The sequence below is a fragment of the Euwallacea similis genome, chromosome 26 (assembly GCF_039881205.1).
Source record: "Euwallacea similis isolate ESF13 chromosome 26, ESF131.1, whole genome shotgun sequence".
Taxonomy (NCBI): Eukaryota; Metazoa; Arthropoda; class Insecta; order Coleoptera; family Curculionidae; genus Euwallacea; species Euwallacea similis.
This window is the reverse complement of record NC_089634.1, coordinates 2,110,253-2,124,301: the sequence shown is the minus strand read 5'-3', so window position 1 is coordinate 2,124,301 and position 14,049 is coordinate 2,110,253. Positions and strand designations below refer to the sequence as shown.

At 34.7% G+C, this 14,049-nt stretch overlaps 3 protein-coding genes across 3 annotated transcripts; 1 reads left to right on the top strand and 2 right to left on the bottom strand.

Annotated features, from left to right (window-relative positions):
* Positions 1 to 606: 606 nt before the first annotated feature.
* On the bottom strand, positions 607 to 6,247 carry LOC136416995 (uncharacterized). Its single transcript, XM_066402462.1, has 3 exons — positions 5,837 to 6,247; positions 2,256 to 2,314; positions 607 to 2,188 (listed from the first exon to the last, which is right to left on the bottom strand). Exons 1-3 carry the CDS (start codon positions 5,936 to 5,938, stop codon positions 835 to 837), a joined length of 1,515 nt encoding a protein of 504 aa, XP_066258559.1. The 5' UTR covers positions 5,939 to 6,247; the 3' UTR covers positions 607 to 834.
* A 384-nt stretch (positions 6,248 to 6,631) lies between these two features.
* Polr3E (RNA polymerase III subunit E) lies at positions 6,632 to 9,740 on the bottom strand. The gene is made up of 10 exons (XM_066402550.1): positions 9,592 to 9,740; positions 9,130 to 9,304; positions 8,661 to 8,849; positions 8,475 to 8,599; positions 8,271 to 8,417; positions 7,998 to 8,202; positions 7,803 to 7,910; positions 7,647 to 7,747; positions 7,260 to 7,585; positions 6,632 to 6,846 (listed from the first exon to the last, which is right to left on the bottom strand). The coding sequence occupies exons 1-10, from the start codon at positions 9,661 to 9,663 to the stop codon at positions 6,729 to 6,731; spliced, it is 1,566 nt and encodes a 521-aa protein (XP_066258647.1). The 5' UTR covers positions 9,664 to 9,740; the 3' UTR covers positions 6,632 to 6,728.
* Positions 9,741 to 10,424: 684 nt separating this feature from the next.
* On the top strand, positions 10,425 to 13,791 carry LOC136417066 (zinc finger protein 8-like). Its single transcript, XM_066402554.1, has 4 exons — positions 10,425 to 10,896; positions 11,391 to 11,573; positions 12,621 to 12,891; positions 13,331 to 13,791. Exons 1-4 carry the CDS (start codon positions 10,585 to 10,587, stop codon positions 13,711 to 13,713), a joined length of 1,149 nt encoding a protein of 382 aa, XP_066258651.1. The 5' UTR covers positions 10,425 to 10,584; the 3' UTR covers positions 13,714 to 13,791.
* Positions 13,792 to 14,049: the final 258 nt, after the last annotated feature.

Genomic DNA, 14,049 nt, shown 5'->3' with positions numbered 1-14,049 from the left:
TTCATTAAAACAAAACACTAGGATTGAATTATAGTTTTTCAATTGCTAAAATGGGAAAAGTTTGACGGATAAGTGAGAATAGAACTCGGACATTTGCAATCTATGGTGAACCGAGATTTTCAATAAGTTGGAATAAGACATATGTGGATCTGGTGGAGATTTTGATGCCCAAACCCTACACGGCACCTATACTACATATTAATTAAGCAAATTGCCTTTCTATTTTATAAGCATGACAGATATTTATTCTAAAGACAATTTTGTACTTTCTCCACTTTTATTGAAGATATTGAAGAAGCGTTATTGAAGATGCACTAACATGCATTAACAAACTGCACAGCTTTATATATTATTGGCACTGTTAACATAATTTTTTAAATAGTCTAGTTCTTATTATTGTGAAAATACTTTTATACAAAATAAATTATGAACTTATTGTCAGCCACGTGTTTTCTTTAGTTCCATTCAGTCTATTCCGGAGAGGGACATATATTTGCGAGGGCTTAAGGTAGTCCGCTACATTACTAATAGAGCGTGATAGAATCCCTATTTTATCACGCTGATAGAATGGAAATTCTATCACGCTCGGTAGCATTTATGTTGCACTGTTTTATTAATAGGTTTTATTTATAATTTACCCTTTGTTGTACATGTATATTTTCCTAATACATTTAGTAAGTGAGTCTGGGAAAATTAATATATTATTGCAAAAACTATAAAAATACTCTAACTTACTATTACTTTATTTAACTAATACAGAGGAGTACGAATAATTGGTTATTGTAAATGAAAAGCAAAAACAGAACAATAAAAAAACTTCACCTCGGCAAGATCTCAACTGCATATTACCTCGTCAGAATGTTTCTTCTCTGCTTTAATGAAATTCTCAATCTCGCTATTGCTCAAACACTCCTCCAAGCTTCGCGGAGCCGGCTTCGAAGGAAACTTGCTGCTTTCGTCCTGCACAGAAGCAGCGGTAGCCTTACTTTGAGTGTCTTTGACACTAAACTCCTGTAATATCCTCATTAGAGACGAATGTTCACCGACGAATGCTTTATCGTCCTCAAGGACAATTTCTTGAGTTTTGTGTTTGTTATCGATAGGAATATATGGATTTGGATCTTCAAAATTCCTGCTTAAGACAGCAATTTTTTTACCACGACCTATGCCGATAATGTCATGAACAGGGCTAGGAGGAGGTGTCAGACAAATATCATCCAGCAGCTTATTGCTGGTTTTCGTCGCCATAGAAGCGTCCGAAGTCTCCTTTCTAACTAAAGAATCGGATTTGCGTAGGGGTCTCTGAGGATGAGGCGGAACGTCTTCCGCTTGGACCACCAACCCTTCGATGGCCTGCAAAACCTCCCGATCTGAAACGATTTTCCTAGGACGTGGCAAACTGGCATCTTTGGGATTGTAATGCTCGATGAGGTCCGCATCCCAATCCTCCAAAGGTCCAAACGAATCGTCGGAAGTTACTGGTTTATCAGGCTTCAATTTGGATGCTTTCAATTTTTTTAGTTGTTGAGGCAGAATCGATCCCAAGGACCTGCATCTGGTGATGTAGGAGTCCATCAATCGACCCGGCATTTGACTATGTGAGAATTTCTTGGGCGACTGTAAACTGAGCCTCGACGAGTTAATTTCCGTTTGGATGTGCGATTTGTGATCGGTAAAGTTCTGAGGTTGAGCCACAGACAGCTTTAAATCCGTGTAATTTGGTAGAGACACAACGGACAAGTTTTTTTGACGTTTGTTTGTTTTACTCAGCGGCGGGTGGTGATGATCTCTGTTGTGGTTGCGTTCGTCGCTTTCGCAAAGAGGACAAACATACTTTATGGTCTTTTTCACCATTAAAGGCTCCTCAACCGGGACAGGCTTGTTGTCAGGCTTAACCTTGTCGTTTCCCTGTAGAGCCTGCAGTCCCTTGGTTGCCATTTTCTCTACCCTTTCCCTAAGTTTGTTTTTTTTTTGTTGTTGTTGCTTGTGTCGTGGTGGAGGAGTGGGACTGCCTTTCTCGTTATCGAAAATCAGGTTAAGCTTAGGGTTGGGTAGGTGCACGTGTACTTCATCCTCTAAAGACGGTACTTCCAAGTCCACCTCGGTCCAGTCTGCGCTTTTGGACAGCGGCTGGCTTGTATAAAAGATGTTCCCGCCATTTTTAGTATCGTCGTGGCAGCTGTTAGCTCTGTATTATAATAACAGATTGTTTAAAGTAGGCAGAGGTTAGTGAAATTAAGGCTAACAACGCTAACCTGTTGGAGTCCTTTTTGTGGAGGTGCGATTCGGATCGCCATCGAGTCGTTGGTTTCAACTGAAACAAAATGAATCACGTATTATGTTAATGAAAATATGATAATACGGCAATTTACAGTCAGATTTCATCCATCTATTAAGGTTTTGCATTGACCCCCTATATCCATCTAAAAGGCTCCACCCTGTACAAGGTGGTAAAATTCGAGGCGTATTGTTAGGAGAACGGAAACTATAAAAGATACTAAGTCACTTGAATTGTGGCAAAGTTGTGCGATTTAGTGCCCAAGTAAATGTCACTTTGAACTCGGAAAAATTCCGAATACTTCCAGAGATATCAAGAAAAAATCGAAATTTTGTTACATCATTTTTATTTTTTCTTTACTTTTTTTGAAGAGATATTTCAAAACAAATGTCACTTCACTATTACCACTTTTTCGTCCCTACAAGGTAGCATTCTGAAATTTGAAATTCGACGTTTCTTGTTTAAGCCATCATCATCACAATTTCATTTTTTTGAACACGGATCTGGATTTCTTTATCTTGTCTTTAATTACCTTCCTAAAAACGATAACGTATACTCACCAAAAAAGTAGTAGATATGATAAAAATACCTTCTTAAAAAGTGCATATATCTATCACTCTCCCACGTATCATTTTTAGCATAGGTTTGTCTTTGTTGCAGTTTCTTTTGTTCGCGTAATAGATTTTTTGAGTCAATTTTAATATATAACATAAATAATATAAACAATTTTTTATAAAGTATAACACATAGATAAGACTTATGAGTATAAAAAAACGCAGATCTAAACAAACAGGTGGTTATGGATTAAGTTCATTTTACTTTTTTTGGAATAAATAAACAATTGTCAAATTACAGTTCTGTCAAATATATTCAGTAAATTACAAAGTTGGTATTAATTATTGTTAAAGTAAAATAAAATGTTCTCATTGCTTGAAAGGCGTGATATGATAAAAATCTATTACGCTTCTAATAGAAATTCTCAATTATCTTCAAAGTGCTATTTGCAATAATAAAAAACTTTAAAAATGGTTTATATTACGAATTTAATTAAATTATTTAAAACGGAATGCTAACAATTTAAAAGTTTCCATTTTTGTTAAATAAATGCAAATTAATATGTTAAGGTGTCTTTAAAAACATGGTAATAATGAAATTATATTTGTTTTTAAATATCTCTTCTAATAAAGCCAGAAAAAATTAAAAATAATATAGTCAAATTTTGTTTATTTCTGGATATCTTTGGAAGTATTCGGAATTTTTCCCAGCCCAAAGTGGCATTTTCTTAGATAGTAAATTGTGCAACTTTGCCCCAATGTAACCGACTTCGTATCTTCTATAATTTCCCAGACTCAAACGCTTCGAATTTGGACCACCCTGTACACTCACTCTTAACCTTTCAGACTCGCAGCTTTTTTATATAGGAGGATCGCTTGGCTAGAAATTCCTGTGTGACTTGGTATATCAATATTTCAAAGTAATTTACTGTTAGTGCAGTTCCTTGATCTCATGCTTTACGTAAATAATGTAAGATCTGTTGAATATGTAACATACGGAAGTTCAATTGAAATACTACGTGGTACCGTTTGGTTCGCGGTTTTAAAGAGGTCTGTGGAAAGAAATTAATTTATTGTACCCGTACTGTGAATACTGTGTATCCATTATCATAATGAATGAAAAAGCATTGCGAAAACGTTGGTAAAATTTAATATTTTACTATCTAGTTCTCGTATAAATAGTAAAATGTACACTCCGCAAATCCTCTAAATTTAGTTATTTATCCCATTTATAGGAATTAAAAAATGCCACCTAAGGAGCTAAGCCATATACAGGGTGGCGAATTGAAAAGTTTCCACTCAGAGTTTTTTCTTGTAAACAAATAAATGAAAATATGCTCTGGCACGTAAACCTTAGTTTTCAGGGGGACACATTTTTTACATATTTGCACCCCATCTACTCTAATTCCTACGAAGGGATGGCAGTCACCCCTAAAATCGTAAATGGAAGGGGGGGTGAGTAATATTTTATTTTAAAAGGAATTGAATTTGCTTTGTTATGAGATCTTTCTCGTTGGAATCGATTTAGTAGTTCGTGAGAAATAAAAAAATGAATTGTAAAAGTAACAAAAATCTTATCACGTGTGTCAATAAAGTAAATGTTGAAAATATTCACCTCCAACCTCCTTGCATTTATAAAGGCGCTGTTCGAAATGTTCGCGAACATTGTAGAGTATTTCGGGGGTTACTTGTTTGGTACTCGTACATTAATCGTAACCGCAAGTCTTCTAAAAAATTGAGTTAGGTGCATAAACTTCAAATTTCAAATGCTCCCACAAGAAAAAGTCCAATGGTGACAAATCAGGAGATGTTGCAGGCCGTTCAATATTTCTTTTCCTAATATATCTGCCTCTGCGAGAAACAAACTGATAATAGCAAATTTTTCGAAGGATTAAGTGAAATTTCAAAATACTATTATTAATACCTTTTTTGTGCATTATATTTATCGACTAAATAATATGAGGAAAGTCCCATAACAAAGGGAATTCAATTCCCTTTAAAATAAGACATGCTTTACTGGGTCTCTTTTCCATTTAAGATTTTAAGGATGATAGCCATCCCTTCGTATGAATTAGAACAGAGAGGATGTAAATATGTAAAATACGTTCATTTAAAAACTATGGTTTACGTGCTCGAGCATATTTTCATTGATTCCGTTACACAAAAAAAAAACCGAGTGGAAACTTTTCGGTGCGCCACCCTGTATAAAATGCCTTATCTACTGTTAAACTTGAAACGAATATACTGGGTGTCCCAGATTTTGTGCCAGCAATTATCTCAAAACACGGAGACGGAGATATATACATAATTTTAAACATACGGGGTGACTCAAAAAAGTACATTCAACTTTTAAAAGTAGTTTCATAAATTCACGGCTGGCGTCGTGGCAGTGCAACGACAAGTCAATTGTCATATCGCAGGGGCGGCTCGTATAAAAATTACATAATATTATCTATTTTCCATATTAGTTGAGATTAGCTCAAGTTCCATTGACAGCACTCCAGAGAACCTGCTGGCGTTTTGCTAGCAGTGCGGTAAAATGACCATAACCGTTTCGAACCAGAAAATAATTATTTTTGCCATACACTGCCCCTGTCGATGAGCAATGCCATTAACAGTGTAATGGTTTTATTATATTTATACCATGGTGTTATGCCCACATTATACCACAGTATTTCGCAAGGTTAAATCGGCTAATAAAAGTTGCACCTCAGCAGTAATGACATCACCTTAACCGGCGCGTATTTCGAAGGCAAAACTGCGGCTATTTATCCGTTGCCATCGAGGTTACGTTACGTTATGGTATAATTATGTGTTCACCTTATTAAATATACCAACATGGTATCCGAAGTTGACCGAATTTGTAGCTTATAAATATTACTTTTTCAATTTTTTACCAACACTTTCTCATTTTAAACAGGTATATCGCATGTTTTTATTTTTTCCATTAACTTCCAAATCTAGAGTTATACTTTTTATACTACGTACTATATTAAACACTCACATGAAACCTATTGAAAATCCGATCAAAACTTGACCGAGGGGCACCACTGCAGGAGTCCACCGTATCCGTATCTCCCTTTTTCTTACATAGTTTATTGCCCATGTTTGACTGTTGCTCGACATCTAAATAATACCGCGAGTACCAGAAATAACTCTGTCGTGATCATCGATATTTTCGGACCTCGTAAAGGCATTCGATATAGCAAGTTATAGTGCGCAAATCGTTCACAACAGGTTCGCTTCGAGAGTAATTGCTCCGCTTCACCACTTCACCTTTCGTTTTAACGTAGGAGGATGAAGAGCTAATCTCAAGCACGACACACACAATCAAACTAAAGTTCAAACGTTCACGTTCTAACCAAACCGGTCACGCCAGGCAGCAGCAGCCAGCAGGACGGGAGCAGGAGAGACGCTATTTGGTTGTTTCTTCAGCACCGCTGCCTGACAATCGGAGACCTGCGCATTGCTCACACCAAAACTATATATACAGGGGGTTTTGGGTTGCGTCCTGTCCTTTTCGGAGGGCAGTAGAACATTAGAAAGTGAGATGATTTTGGAAGAAACCCATTATGTATTTTAAAAAAGAATATTAACGAATATACAGAGTGATTAAGTTTTTCCATTTCCAAAATGAATAGGTAAAACACAACTACACAGAAGAGCACTACGTATTATTACTACGTTTTTTTCAAAATATCGGAACACAGACGTTTGTGTGCATTTAAAATTATATGTGTTATCAGACGTATCTAGAATTTCGTGTAGATTCATAATATGAATTAATTAAAAATAAGGATTTTTTATTTTATTTCAATTTTATTGTTTGAATTAACAACATTATAATAAAAACAAGGAAATACATGTGTATTCTATCACGTTCGTATCAAGAATGGTTACTCGTCAGTCAAGGCAGCATTATTTGTAAAGGCATTTGAGGACCCACAAGAATCGTGTCTGGCCTTCTTCCTGGAAAGCAAAGGCGATATCACGGTGCCAGATTCATTGTCCGAACTGAAAATGAATTTATATTAGGGTCACTATTAGTAATAACCTACTTCGAAAATTAAATAATGTATTATATTGAGAAATTTAGAACTCAACTAGTGATTGTACGTACAGCCATACTATGCAAATGTTCATTAAATTCACGAATAATTTGATAGAGTAGCAATAGGTCAGCTGATGAAATTATTTTAACATGAGTTACCTATAAGATCTGCCTTATATCTCCATTTTTGGTTTTAATACATTTGTTACATCAGCTTATAACGAAAATTTAGTTTTCTTTAGTTTTCACTGGCTGCAGCTCTTAACATTATTACATTAACAATGGTCACAATAGTTAGCTCCCAAGACTACATTATTTTGGTATTAGTTCCCCCCCCCCCCTCCCCCTCAAAAAAACGCTATAAATAAAGGCTCACCAACTGATGCTGCTTGTTCTAGTTTTACCCCCTGCTCCCTCGCTTTCCGACACGCTCTTGCTCTTCCGCCGCTGTCTACTCGGCTGCGTCAAAAAGTGACTTAATTGATTATAACGATGCTCCCAAAATAAGTTCTGCCTTTGTACCAAATCTCCATGTTTTGCCAAAAAGTCATGGTCAGTGGGAAGAGCGAGCTCCCAGCCTTTGTCATGCGTTTGCAGCTTGGATATGCCGGCGAAGATCTCTTTCACTTCTTCAGCAGGGATTTTTACTAGCGACGACACTTTGATTCGTTGTACATATTGCTGTTTCGTGAACAAGTACATCTAGATCGAACGGATTAAATAACGTATTAGCCAGATAGAAAGAGGATTTGTTGACACCTACTATATAGTCTCGGGCGCGACACATCAACTCTGCTGGAACGCCACTAATTGCCGAAAATGTTTCTTCTGGATACAGCACCTCAGATTTAACTACCCAATTCCCTATGATTCCAAGCACCGAATAAAGCGAGAAAAATTTATTTGTTAATAGACTCACCCCTGACCAATACAGCTACTTTAGTGAGGCTTTTTATTAAGGAATCAGCGGTGATGCCTTCTACGCCTGCCAGTAGCAGCATAATTTGATGAAACTGAATTATTTGTGCTTTAAATAGAAAAGAATCCGTTAAATTACACACAAAAAATGAAATTAAATATCCTAACATGTTTAATTTGCAGACAATCATCTTACCATCTTTAAGCAGGAGTTTACACTGCTGGGACAGTGGTAGGTCTCTTAACGCATGCAATGAAAGAACATGACTGGGTAAAGTAGGCTCCAGTGGAGCTTGTTCCTTATCTTCAGGCACCAATAGTGTCATATATTCTTCTTTGGGCATATTTTCCGCTTGGCCTGTCTCCTCTGGTATATCCGAGATCAATTTTAACCTCTCCACCTGCAAGATAAAGTCATTATTTATCTCAATCAAAAATTTGTAGTCTTAACGTTCCGGTTAAGTCTTACATTGCTATGAGAGCTATCTTCATTATACCACCGGCACTCGACAAATGGCTCCTGATTTCGACGGGCTTGTAATTCATGATATGACACATTTTGCAACCCCGCCTTCTTGTCAGGCAGATCCTGAGTTTGTTTAAACCTCACTGTTACCTATTGAAAATAACAATAAGTGACAATTAGAATTTGGAAAAGAGGCGTTTAAATTACTTGTTGTGCTGTGCTGGGGCCAGCTTTCTCCCCATCCTCGGCATTGTTGGCCATATTTAAAACGTCTTTCCCCCTCTTTAAACTTTTATCCAAATAAGGGAAATATGGTTTAAGTTGGAAAACATCTGTAGTGAGAACAGATCATCAATTATGAATGAAGACAAAAGTAAATCATTATAAAATTACCCTTAATTGCAGTCAAATGAATCTCCCGTCCATTGAAGGCAGCAACAGCATAATTGTTAGTGTCTTTAACACATCGAGTTGACTTCAAAAATACTTTGTCAACTATTTCGTTTTCAAAATAAACTGATTTTAAGTCCTTTTTGCTGCTTAAATCTCCATCAGTTTCGTGGGCTATTAACTCAGCCCTTCCTGGAAGTCAACGCTGGATTGTTATACTGTCTACAGAAGGTAAAATACTATGTATAAGAACATTCTACATAAAAATGTATGAATGAAAAGATGCCTACGAATTAAGTGTTTGGAAGGAAACCAATAGATTATTGTAAACCTATCTTTGTTCAAAATGGTATTTTGACATTGCTGAGGTCCACCTATATTATATATATTAAAAACTATTAGTTTCCACTACTGGTATTCACAGAAGGGTGCTAAACACATCCAGCCTTATTTGGAACCTGCCATGTCTTACCTGCGTCAAAATTAGTTGATTCTGTATTAATTCCCATTTCTAACATTATCTCTTTGTTTCCAGGTTTGAAGCTACATTTATTAATTTTCTCATTGTTTTGAATATTTCTTCCCTTAAATGGGAATTGGAGCAAATATAGAATGTCCTCTAGCTTCTTAGAATTAATTATTGGTATCTGAAAAGGAAAACACTTACAAGACTAAATGAAGAATTGTAGTGAAAATATTTTCTGAGGTTAACTACACATTTTTTTTAAGCAATTTTTCTATAGATATGGATATGGTGTAATTTGATAGAGCAACTCTTGCCTGTAGAAGTTGCTCAAGAAGGCATGAAATAACTTCTTGCATTTCATGATCTTGTAATGTAAACATTAGTAATATTTTTACTGTTTTTTTAGTTTAAATTGGCATACAACCTACAACAGGGACACAAATACTAATCAGCACAGGAAAAGTATACCTCCCGTATCACTGGATCAACATCGTCTTCCGAGACATCGCCTATGGGGCTGCCCGCAGTCTCACCATCCATACCAACACCCCTTCCAATAGACGAATGTAAACTAACCTAAACAATTGAAATAGGTATGTGAATGAAGACGTAAGGGCGTCCGCGCATCAACAGTGCATTGATGTTTGCTTTATTGGTGTCTGTTTGTGGGTCAATCTGTCGAACAAACTGCACCACGTCGCATATGAAAAATTACTTTCACCAATCAGGGCTGTTCACTTAGAAAAAAGGAAAAATTTTATTGTGAACCTATAGGAGTATCTTTCGCTTGTTCCTTGTCTATCACGTGAAAAGAGTTATTATTTTTATTCTTATTCTGCTCACTTTATTTAATTATTCTGCTCGATAACTTAGAGAAGTAGTGCTATGATGTCATCCATTGTTTTATTAATAGCCATTAGATGTTTGAACAAAGCGAAAAATTATAATTCTTATTTAATAAAGTTTATTATCGCAGATTTTCAGTCAAGGGTGGTACTGAGCTCATCAATAAAAGGGTGAATGTTAATTCAAAAACGTCCTTTCATATTCTGAGCTAATAAAACGCATACAGCATTGTCATAGTAATATAAACGCGAAAAATTCTTGCAATTTGCCTGAAGTAATTTTCAACTAAAGCGCTGTTTCAGGCGCTGTTGCCATTTTGCGACATAGCTTGAAATTTATGAAGCCTGCTCTCCTCTATATCTCATTTGTCATTACATTCATTTACTCCATATTCAATATATAATAAATATTTATAATTATAAAATGCAAAATGTATTCATGTTTATTATTGATTGTTAATTTTTACGTGGTACCTACTGCGAATCGGTTGTTAGACAAATATTTTCGTAATTGAAGGAATTGATTATCTGACACCGTAGGATTTCTACACGAGCAGAACCGTGATTTGATTTGATTGCTACTTGACTGATACTAACGCCACTGATCCATTTAAAAATGTTTCTTCCCAGGTCAAAATGTGTAATTTGTGGAGAAAACATAGCAAGGATCAAATTCAACCTGAAGACAACAAAGTCAGAGAAGTCAAAAACTTTACTACTCAAATTTGTAGAGAAACTCTACAAGAACATATCCTTCTTGCATTGCAATATTTGTTCGAGTTGCTACCAACTCTTAAATGAATTGGATGTCATTCAACAAAGAGAAAAAGAGTTGTTTACTCAATTGAGGGATTTCATTTCAAAAGTTGAAAATTGCAAAACTTCGAGAATCCCTAGACAGCCTATTAAAACAAGAAAAGATGATGTGGTAAGTAGTAATGCTGAGTTTCTAGATTCACATAACATGATCAAAAGTTAAGTGAGATTTATATATTGACACAACATAACACTCAAGTAATTGCTAATAACAAGTGATATATCAAGAGACATATTATTTGCTAAATATTTAATAATTTCAGATTTACCTTAGTGATTATTAAATTTAAGCTAACAATTAGCATTATTTGTCCTTATTTATTCATGTTTCACGGCTTTTATTTTTGTAAATTCATCCCTGTGTTTCTTTGTATATCTTATACAGGTTCTAAAGTCTAACTGTACTACATCGAAGGCTTGTCATCAAATTCATTGAAAGATTCATTATCGATACATAAATCCCTTTTTAAATAGAATTTCCAATACATATTTTTCCACTCATTTTAATTTTAAGCGTGTTCCCTTGCAAACTAGCATGACCTTGTACAACCTTATGTTATGTGAATCAAAAACTGACTTATATAATTCCTTTATCTATTCTTCTAGGATGATGAGCCTGATCCTGAAGAATTTGAAGATAAATTACCTGACCTTAATTTCAAAAATTTGCCAATAAAAGTAAAACGAATAAGAGGGGCGAGTGATGACCCTGCCATTTCAAAGAAAATAGGTTCAGTTCCTGAAAGTGACTGTGACAATGATATGAGAAATGAAAAGGTTTTTGAACAGGTTTGTTACATTAGGCCTTAAGTCTCAGAAATGATTATCTGGATCAGGTTGATCCTTATAAAATTATTAGACTATTTTCTGTGATTCAGATTAACTGGGGTTAATTTAATTAATTAAAAATCAGCTTAATCAGCTGATAAGATTTAATCCAATCCAGGCCATCATTTCTGAAAAAGCCTATTTATAACAACATATGCAAATTATTAGTATTTTTCCCATACAGGGTATTCCATTAAAAAAAGTGTGACTACTGCAAAAATTTTCTATTTTCAAAAATTTTTTCTTCAATTTCACATTTTCTTAGGTACCTAGGTATTGGTCAGATTAGCACTTTAATATAATTTGGCCCTAAGTGATAAATTATTAATATGCTGTGTGCTGGTAACTTTAACAGGAGGACAATTTCCATGGAAACCAAGAAACCAACAAATACATGGCCTTAATTTGAACATTTCCATAGATATTAATTGCCTGGTAAGTTTGCCAGCACATTACCTATAAATAATTTTGCTTTAAATGAGGCTATTCTCTATATAGTGTTTAAAATTTCCCACTTCACGTGTGAAAAAACAAAAAGTTACATTGGAAATGTGATTGCAGAATCTCGTAGAAAGACTACTGATTAAAAATTTATTTTTCTTATGTATCTGCCATTTCAAAAAGTAGAAAAATTAATTGTTTACTATTAAAATGGAGCTCACGGTAAATCTTTGACTCCTCACAATCAAATGTTTAATTTTATTTTCCGTTTTTTTACATACGTCCTGAGGCACACAGTTTGAAATACCCTTTATATGTTAAAATGCCAAATAGTAGTAAATTACCGTCTTCCCTTGTTAATTTCTTGGGTATAAATATTTTTACAAACATAAATATCATCAATAGCTTTTCTTTTTATCTTAGACTTTCAAAATAGATTTTAAGCCTCTTAAATATGGGCTTTTCTTCTATGTAGGAAATGTACGTTTCTGTAATAGGGAAAGTAATTTTCCACATTTAAGTTTTTTTAAAGTTTAGAGTAATTACCTGTTTTTATGTATTACACAGATTCAGTCGTCAATCCAAATGGATTTATCCAAACATATTGTCCAGCACATGACAAAAAGCAAACCCAAAACTGTGCTGTGTGAAATATGTGGTCAAAGCTTTAAAACCAAAAGTGGCTATGAAAATCACATGAAAAAACATGAGGGTGCCGAGGATGAAATGAGACTCTTGGGGTTGAATAAAATAGCAGAAGGACCTTGTTTTTGTGACGTATGTGGTAAAGGTTTCAATCAGAAAGCTTCCTTGAGCAGGCATTTTGTCATTCACACAGGTAAGATTTATTTTACTGTATGTATTATAGAATTTTACTTGTATGTTGGCATATACATATACCTGATATGGTGTGTGTCATGTTTTTTTCATTTGCTAATATCCTTAAGTGCTGTAACAAAGTAGGTATATAACCAAAGATATATTAATTGATATTCAATAAGTACGAATCTTGGCAGTCTGTTTAGATTTATTAAACAAATTTAGATTAAATTTAATCCATTACTTTATTTAAATTAAATTGATTGAAAACATGTGTTAATGTGCACATGTAATGAAATATTTAGTATGATCACTTTATCTTGATTAATTGAAGTTAAATAGAATTGAGCAAGAACTGTATGTACGGCTCTTAAATTAAGTGGTTTTTTTTCATAGCATGTAGTTACTTGCTTATGTTATTATGTGCACTAGAATTTAAAATATTATGTTTTTTTTAGGTGAAAGCCGGTATCAATGCGAGGCCTGCGGCAAAAAATTTCTGCACCATAGTTCGTTCAACATGCACAAAAAAATCCACGCGGGCGAGCGAAATTTTAAATGCGACATGTGCGATCATCGTTTTCTCACTAATTCGCATCTAAAACGACACCTACGAGCTACTCATGAAAAAGAAAAAAATCATAATTGCATGTCTTGTGGGAAAAAATTCACAGAAAACTACAATCTTATAGCTCATATGAAAATCGTTCATAAAGAACCTACGCGAGTCGATGAATATGTGATCGAAGAAGGTATAAAGCAAGCGTCACTTCTAGATCAAGATGCTGGAATTGACGTCCAGGAAGTGCAAAGTGTGGTATTTAATAATTATGTAGATTAAACATTGGCTTAGGTAAAGTGCAAAATGATGAATTGTGATTATAAGACCTTGTATTTAGCAATACATGCCTAAAAAGTGCATCTCTGCCTAGTCAATACCTATTTAGGCACCAAAGTTAGAATGTTAAAACTTGGCAAAACTGACCACCTCCTCATCACAAAATTACTTTTTTAATTAGTTTTCAGAAAAACAGACGAAATGTGACAGAAATTTTTATGGAACTGATACCTATTGTGAATGAAAATGATGACATGACTCATTTTAAAGAAACTTTTATGCTTCAGTAATTAGAAAGAGAATTTTTAGAAATACGTTCTTGTTGACAATTTTGCCATC